At 33.6% G+C, this 8,945-nt stretch overlaps 1 protein-coding gene across 1 annotated transcript in view; it reads left to right on the forward strand.

Moving 5' to 3' along the window:
• Positions 1 to 2,216: 2,216 nt before the first annotated feature.
• LOC21409762 overlaps positions 2,217 to 8,945 on the forward strand; it is a 7,119-nt gene continuing 390 nt past the window's right edge. The window contains exons 1-10 of the mRNA XM_024173857.1: positions 2,217 to 2,691; positions 2,791 to 2,888; positions 2,993 to 3,038; positions 3,736 to 3,818; positions 3,944 to 4,008; positions 4,327 to 4,388; positions 7,581 to 7,640; positions 7,818 to 7,850; positions 8,758 to 8,823; positions 8,907 to 8,942. Of these exons, the coding sequence (XP_024029625.1) occupies positions 2,272 to 2,691; positions 2,791 to 2,888; positions 2,993 to 3,038; positions 3,736 to 3,818; positions 3,944 to 4,008; positions 4,327 to 4,388; positions 7,581 to 7,640; positions 7,818 to 7,850; positions 8,758 to 8,823; positions 8,907 to 8,942 (969 nt within the window). The 5' untranslated portion in view covers positions 2,217 to 2,271. The remainder of the gene's footprint in view (positions 2,692 to 2,790; positions 2,889 to 2,992; positions 3,039 to 3,735; positions 3,819 to 3,943; positions 4,009 to 4,326; positions 4,389 to 7,580; positions 7,641 to 7,817; positions 7,851 to 8,757; positions 8,824 to 8,906; positions 8,943 to 8,945) is intronic.

Consider the following 8,945-nt stretch of genomic DNA (forward strand, 5'->3'; position numbering starts at 1 on the left):
CTCCACGGCGTTTGTGACGACTGGCGTTCGTCCGATGAGAGAGAGAAGGAGCAGATCAACGATGAGAGAAAGATGGAAGGGAGATCTCCTAGTCCGGAGGCCGTGAACTTGGCGGCGCCGTCGATCTCCTCATTTGGGTTTCGGCCTTGCGTGGGCCAAGATGCGACTGTCGGGAGTTTTTTCAGCGAAGAAGAGAGAGGACGCTGAGGAAGTTGGACTGAGAGAGAGGATGTAGAAGAGTGTTAGTCAAGATCTACCGGAATCTGGGTTCGATTTCGTGTCGAGTTGTGTCGTTAGGGAATAATAACTTTTAAAAGAACACTTGACTATTCAGAAACTAGAGCAAACGATGACCATGATTCCAAACACTTTTTCTCTCTTGATTTCAGATCACCAATTTAGGAATATTTTAGATTTGCTTGTTTCCAAATCAACCAGTTTAGGAATTTTGATAATTTGAAGAGTAGTTTCTGGGTTGTCTGGGATTCTAAAATTTTGGATTGTTAGGAAAGAAAATTTGACAATTTGAAGGTTGCTTTCTGAGTTGTATGAGATTTTTAAAATTTTTAATTGCAAGGAAAATTCATAGAATTTGAAGGTTGCTTCTACTTTCTAGCCGTGTTGTTGTTCTTCGGTTTTTTTTTTTAAATTTTATTTTTTACAATCCGGTGTGAGTGATACCATGTAACTCTTGTTGAGATTTAATGTCAGTCGTTGGATTTCACCAATCGGTAAGGCGAATTGGCTCACGTGCCAATAGATTTTAGTGTTTGGGTTTAAGTTCTGGGGTTTTGGCATTTCAAACTAAAATCTCTTTTTATTTTTATTTTTTTATTATTCTTTTAATTCCTAGGCAATGTAACATATGTGTGTTGGAAGTAACGGGTTATGGAATCACGAAATCATTTTTTTTAATCCACCCGAACCCGTCAAAAGATGGGCAAACATATGCACATTTTGGATAATTTTGACTAGGGGTGGCAATTCGTATAACGTGTTGTATTCGTGTTATATTTTAATCGTTTCTTTTTAATTTTATAGTCAATCCGAACACGATCCGTAACACGAAATTTTAAAAACCGCAACACGAACACGACACGATCACTTTATGGATTGACATGACATGACACGAAAATAACTTGTGACACGAAATTGACCTGTGAACTCGAAATTGACACGGAAATTGTATACTTTTATTTAGTTTTTTACATATTAGAAATAATTTAAAATTCATAACACACTAAATTACAATAACATCCATTAAAATTAAGCAAATAATAGTATACGATTTTGAGTATAACTATTATGATATCACAAGTTCATAATAAAATCTAAAATATGTAATGAAAAATATATGTAGTTTTTAGTTTTTTACAAGTTTCGTGTCGTGTTCGAGTTAGGCGGGTCCAACCTGAAATTAACCAGTGTTTTTCGTGTCAATTTCAAGTCGACATAATTTTGACCCTAACCTCTTTTTTTTCAACCCTAACTCGTAAAATTCTTGTCGTGTTATCGTGTCACGACCCATATTATCGACCCTAATTTTGACACATACCTCTCTTAAAAATACATGTGTATCTTGATTTATAATTTTTAGTTAAATAATTACATTAATAAAAGAATATTTATTAAAAGTAAAAGTCTAGACTCGTGTACAAATATAGTGCGTGTTTGGAACCATTCTTGAAAACAAAACGACGTTTGTTTAGTAAATGTTTTGAAAACGAAAATAAAAATAAAAACAATGAGAATACTTTTTTAAAAGAATTAAAAAAGAATTGAAAGTTATTTTTAATTTTCTGTTTTAATTTTTTTAGCATCTATCAACAATATTATAATGGCCTCGTTCATTTCACCGATTCGAGTTTTCAGTTTTAGGTTTCTACAGTAAAAAGCTCTCAGAAAATATCACATCTAACTTTTTCTGCTACAGTAAAAAGCTCTTATAAAATGTCACATCTCAACTCGAATTGAAAACTCGAATCCGCAAAGTGAACGAGGCCAATACGTTAATTAATAAACACGATTTTATTTTTTTATATACTCAAAACAACATTTTAAAAAATTAACCAAATATAATATTAAAAATAATTTTAAAATAATTCTCAAAATAATATTATTTTTACCTTTTATTAAAAATAAAATCATTTTAAAATTAATTCTAAACGAGTATAAATTCTCTATTTTTTTTCCTCACATTCTGAAAAACCATAAAACCAAATATCCCAACACAACACAAGTAGAGCTTAAAGAGAGCTTAAGACGACGACCATGGCATTCTCAATCTCTACAAAACCCAACTCCACTGTCTTCCTCTCTTTCCTCCATCACCACCATCATCTACGCGGTCTCCCAGTCTCTCTCTCACTCTCCCCGCCCTCGTCTCTTTTCCGCCGCCCTCTCCTCTGCTCCGCCGCCAAGTCCCCCACTGGCCCGCTCGAGAAAAAGCCGAATAAGAAGCGCAAGAAAAAGCCCAAGCCCCCCCTTGTCGACGGCGTCGATGTTGAGATCGTCGAGAGCTCCGCCCACGGCGTCGACGTTGATTTTGATGTTGACGGACCATCGCCATCGCCATCGCCATCGCCGTCGTCGGGTTACTACGCGACACCGATGCCTAAACCGCCGTCCGGATTTGTGGTGGATGACGAGGGAAGGGTTCTCATGGCTTCCACCAACCGAATCGCCACCATTGTCGGTTCCTCCACTTTCATTTCAGTAATTTTGAGCTTTTAGATTTTGAGAAATTTGTTCGGTCTACAACTTACTACTAAGTCTGTCTAACTCTAACAGGTGGATCCTACGAATAATTTTCCATTGGAGTGCGTTATAAGGAGGGTTTTCAGAAGCTCAAGAGGGGATGAGTGTATGCTTTTATGCCCTGTTGATACGTAAGTCAAATTCTTTTCTTCTATGTATGTTCTAATCTAATTATAAGATAAAGATCTTAGGAATTTTGTGAGATTTACTGAATAAGTGTAGTATTTTGGTACAGGCCCGTTCAGATTTTGAAGAGCACAAATATTGAAGGCTGGTCAGCTGTATGTTATCATGTTGCACCTTTTATTATTATTATTGTTTTTATTTAATTTAACTTATGAGTTTCACACTGGATATGTTGTTTTGTGACACCTTTTTTTATTTTTTTTATTTTTTTTTAATATCAACTTGAAGCTCTAGCACTATTCGATCATGTAGTGTTACTTTTTCAATTTTTGATTTAATGATAGGCTTTTAGTTGTGTCATAAAGAGCTTAGATTTAGTTGTTCAAGGGCAGATTGATTAGCAAACAAGGGCAGATTGGAAAGGAAATTTGGTTTGGATCTTTAGTTTAGCAGCAAACTAAGGGGAAAAAAAAGACGTTGGAACAAGATTTGGATTCTTTGGCTTATATTCACGATTATGTGCAGAGACATGGGGATGTGATGATCCTGCAAAGTCTGTAAACACTTGTATTCCTTTATTGAGAGAATACTAAAGGTTGAGAGGGGATTTCTCGTATATTGTGTGCCTTTTGTTTCTGATTATTGCTTATTTTTCAGTTTCATCGTACTCTACAAATATGATTTTCGTACAACAGATATCTGAATCCTATAAGGATCTTGCTAGATTTTCAAAGCTGTTATAATCGATGTGCCAATGAGATTGTGTTCAGAGGACTACGTTCTTTTCTCCGTGTTCCTTTCTTCAATGTTCAGAATCTTCATCCTTGTAGCTTGCATGTCTTTGCATTTTAGGTAAGTGATGAAGAAGTGGAAGCAATTCTTCCTGCTGCTGCTTATGCCCTTGCGAAGATTCACATGCATTTGGTACATAGTGGGTAGGTGCTGGTAGATTGACTTGCCTTAGAAATTTATTAACCCAGTTTTGTCCTGGTTTTTCCTCAAACATGCTAACATATGTATCGTTCTTATATGTATTGTTCTTTTTGTGCCCTTTTTCCAGGTTCTGCTATACAGCACGAGGAGGGTTTTGCTACACTGAGGATGACGTATTTGACTTCCGCACAGGCAACGTCCTTTTCAATTTTTCCTCTACTATTTCTTTAAATATTTTTATGTTCATCAAACCGTTAAAGTGGTGTTATATATATGTGCGTGTGTGTATATATGTGCGTGTGTATATATATGTGAGAAACACAACCACGCTTAAGAAAGTAAATCGATAGATTACAGGACTAGAGGACAAGATGTTCTCTACAAGCTTACAAATTTGTTTCAACAACCAAAATAAAAGGGGACTGCTTACCGTTCTTCAACGTGAATCCACTCTAAGGTCTTTCAAGTTTGGTTATTAATGTAACATTTGTTTGTTCACGTTCTCTGCAGATGATGGTCAAGATGTAGATGGTTTACCAACTGAGGGTGTGGAAATTACATGCTTCCATATGGTAATAAAATTACTATTCTATTAGATTCTTTTTGGCAATGCTTCTTGAGAACACTAGTTTAGCTACATGTGATGCACGTACGGAGTTGTAATTAAAATTTTAATGATGTAGAATGCAAAAAAGAAATATAGAAAAAAAAGTTTACTAAGAAATTTAAAAAGAGGATATAAATAGTAGTCTAAGTGAAAAGCTTATATGATTAAATTGATAAAACATTCTAAATTATAAGAGAACAAAATAAAAAAATAAACAAGATTATTCTGATGAGAAAGTTTAGATTTGAGGTTCAAGAAATCTAAGAGAGAGAAGGAGAGTAAAAGAGGAACAAAACAGGAAAAATTAGGAGATTATTAGTATAAGTGACTATAGTAGACAAGTGGTGCTAAAAAGAGAAAAAAACGAAAGTGGAAAGAAAAAAAGTAAAATTCTATTCGTAAGAGATATTCGTGAAAAAATGGTGTTAAAAAGAGTGAAAGAAAAAAGTTAAAATAGAAAGAAACAAAATAAAAGATAAAAATGAAGTTATAAAGAAATGAAAAATATTATTATTATTATTATTTTTTTATTTTTTAAAATGAGGGGCAAAGTGAAAGTAAGAAACAAAATAAGAGGCAAAGCACCAAACGGTGTGTATTAGATAACGAATGGTGAATAGTATGCCTTAAAGGTTATTTACACGTATTAAATTGTAATTGACGTTTTTATAACATAGATAATCAATAAAAAAGAATGAATTAATAAAAATTTTACTTGGAAATTTAACATGAATAGGTTATTTGCACAAATAGTTTTTGATAATAAATTTACTATTTTTAGACCGAATGTAGCACAAGTAAAGTATAATGAGTTAGGGTTTTATGAGGGATTAAATAATAAAAGAAAAAAATAGATCCATAAAAAGGAAAAAAAAATTGGACTGGTGAAACATTTTGACTTTTTATTTCATATACTTTTTTTTTTCTCAAAACCTTTTTTATTACTTTATCATTTTGAAACCCTTTCATTCAATTGTTGTATTAGTTCAATCTGAAAATAGATGTTTATTAATTAAAGAGTTAAAACTGTATATTTTGTTAATAAGTAAATTTTTGATTTAGTTATTCGCTTCAAAGAAACCCAAAAGCGTAGAGATACATACCCACGCAGCCAAATAACTCGATACCCATGGAAGGAATAAACAATGAAACGACAAAATAACTCGATACACAAATAACCGCAATTGAAGTCATAATTGATCATAATCAAAGAGATTATTTCAACGAGGATTGTTGAGATTAGAGGTTTAAAAAATCTATGAGAGAGCGATACGGTTCAAATGTAGAGAAAATAAAATAGGAACAAAAAAGGTACGAGAGTATTGGGGGTAAGAGACTACGGCAAAATAGATAATGAAGCCAAAAGAAATAAAGGAAGAAAATAAAGCACCGAAAAAGAAAAAAAAATACAAAAAAAAAAAAAAAAAAATCATTTGTAAAACACAATTAGGGGTGGCAATTTGGGTCGTGTTCATGTCGACCCAAATTTTTGTTTTGTGTTCGAGCGGACTCACGTGTCACCCGTTTAGTGAAAATGTCAGTCAGATTTGTACTATTACAGTTAATATAAACAATTTGAGTGTTGATTTACTTAATCCATTTATTTATATTTTAAATTGTTAATATAGGTCATAAATCTTATACTTTTCATGTTATTTAAACTAAAACTATTAAATAAATTTTTGTTAAAAAATATTCATCAATATTTTTATGTATTTTAAATAAAAAGTTCAATAGATTGAGTCAATTCAAGTCAATTTCGTGCCAATCGTGTCATCATGTTCGTGTCGTGTTGCGTGTCGTAACCCATGTTGCCATACAATGTAGATAAATAGAGTTGAAAAAAAAAAAGTTAAAACACAAAAATGACGGAGATAAAAAGAAATAAAGATTTTAGCGGTTTTACCCCATAGTAGATAAATGGAGCCATTAAAAAGGGCAAAAAAAGTAATGCAAGAGAAAAAGAGGAAAAAAATGGTATAAAAATTTGCAAAAGGGAAGAAAAGAAAGAAAGGAAAAGGTTAAAAAAGAAAATGCCGAAACTATGCGTTTTCGACTACCAAAACGCACAGTGAATCCATTTATACTCTTTTATATATAGTGGATACCCAGTCCTATTCACGCTTGATCATTATTTCTTCGTATGGTGCTACTGTTGTACGCACATTATGTATTTTTACTCCTACGAATCAAAATCAGACAATCAGTTTATTTTGACTGAGAAAATTCACGTAAATACACTAGTGTAATTGCAACCAAGAGCTGATTTGAAAAAAAGAAAAGAAAAAAAAGACACTGAAAGAGACACGAATTGTGATGCAGTTGATTCCAGGCACATTAGTTTTCAATTTTTCAACACTCTCCCTGAAGCTGTCTCCAATATGTTCTGCATTTTCAGCTTCATCAAAATAGGTTGAAATATATTACTAGGAAAAACCTTTAGTTACGATGTGAGCAAGTTGCTAAAAGGAAGTGAAATGAGAAACACTTGTGGCTTTCCAATTTTTTCTTTAATAAAGTGTCTTTCAGTCTCCACATTGTTAGTGACAAAGAGTCTTGACTTTCCTTGCCCTTTGATTATGCTTAATTGTAGACTCGTGATGGTTTATCAATTCAGGGTTATTTTTATTGCACTATTTCTTTTGAGGATATCTTAAGGAGTTCAAGACATTTTAAACTATATCATCCGAACAATAGAAAACTGGTTAGCTTCCTAGAAGATGTTTTGGCCACAAATTAATGAGTTAACTTTCCGAATTTGTTATATACAAATTTCAGCGTCCGGCAGGAAATGTCAATATTGTGAACCATCAGAACGTTCATTGTCGTTTGTGTGAGTTTTTGAAAGGCGTGCCTTCAATTGTATAATAAGAGTTATTTGAATTTATGCTCGTGTTCTCTGTTTTTTTATTGTCTAAGGTAGTGGTGGGAACCAATTTAGCTTGCTTTATTGGTTGAATACCATTGCTTTTGAAGTTTATTTTTGATTGTTGCGTCACGATGCTAACATACGTCGCAATTATGTCTACCCTTCAAACAAGTATTTTTTTGAGAAACCAAAACAAACACATTTTTTTATGAACGACAATCTATTCTATGCTTTCTGACTTTAGGTAGTTATCCTCTCTCTTTTTAATCGTCAGTCTTCTATTTGCAGGATGGTGCACATTACATGATATACACACCATCTGATCCTCTTCTTTTTGTTGCTGTAAAGGTAATCTTCTGACTTTCTTCTGTTTCCCATATCCCCAACTCAACTATCGTTCATTCTGATGGAGAATTGCATTAAAGTATCTCTGGATGTTCTGTCAAAAGTCAGTTTCCACATTTTCAGTTTCTAGATATATCTTGATAGCGGAGCCTCAATATACTTGGAAATTGTTTTCTGCAGGACAATAACGGGCTCTTGCAAATTGCTGATGATGTAAGTAATTTAATTCATACTCATGTTTTACGGTAGCTATCTTACAACTATCTTCATTCATACCCATGTTTTACGGTAGCCATCTTCAACTAGGTATTTGTCTTCCTTTGATCCTTTGGTTCTGTCATGGTCAAGAGTTAGTTATTCAGTTAATTTAAGCTTGGAATAAAAGGAGCTACGTGTCAAGTGTTAAAAAATAATGGAAGTAGGGTTTTGATGAATACAATTTGAAACGACCTGCCTCTTTTCCCCAACTTATATATCCAATTTTTCGCCTTAAAAACCCTTTAGTTGTGATTTTCTTAATCTGCAGTATCTTTTGTATTTTTCTTTGTCAATGAGTAAATCAACTTTTGTACTTCACCCAGAGGCTTAGTCTTTTTCTCCCTCTCTTTTGGTAAGGGAATCCCTCTGGTTTTCCCAGAATTCTATTGGTAAATAACCGGTTTTCTTGATGCTCAGTCTCATTTCAACTATTCTCCGACAGTGAGTGTACGTTGAACAACTTTCATGAAGTTCAATTAGTTTAGTGGGAGATTTACTTTTTATGTTTGTTAAGGAACTTCCTAGTTACTACAGTCTTCTTTCCTATTCTTTAAATAAATTGTCATGATCTTCGACTGCGGTATTTTCACCTTAGCCTCCATGTACTTGTGGCACTTTTCATTCACTAATAAATTTCTGTTTCTTGTGAATCAATATTTTGAGTAGAGTGAAAGGTTCACTCGATGGTTTTTTTCTGCTTCTTTCCTTTTGGAGGGAGAAGGAAACATTTACAAATTTTCCGACTTTACATGTAGAAAGAAAGGAGAGGAACTTGATAACCGGCATTTTATAGTTTAGTTCAAAAGAAAACCTGCAAGCATTATTAGACTCAACTCTTAACTTTGGCTCTTTTCGGAAACAGGATCTGCTGGAGGATTCTGCTATAATTAGTGCCATCGACGAAGAGACTGAGTTTAACGCCCTGGTGGTATGTCACTGCTTTTCTTGGGATTAGCGGTTACTTTTTTTGTTAAGCATGCTAAACTGACTTTCTCCTTATGATGATTGCAGGAGGAAGAAGCTGCTCTTCTTGATTCTTTGTTAGGGAAA

Source organism: Morus notabilis, unplaced genomic scaffold, assembly GCF_000414095.1.
Source record: "Morus notabilis unplaced genomic scaffold, ASM41409v2 Scaffold518, whole genome shotgun sequence".
NCBI classification, from domain to species: Eukaryota; Viridiplantae; Streptophyta; class Magnoliopsida; order Rosales; family Moraceae; genus Morus; species Morus notabilis.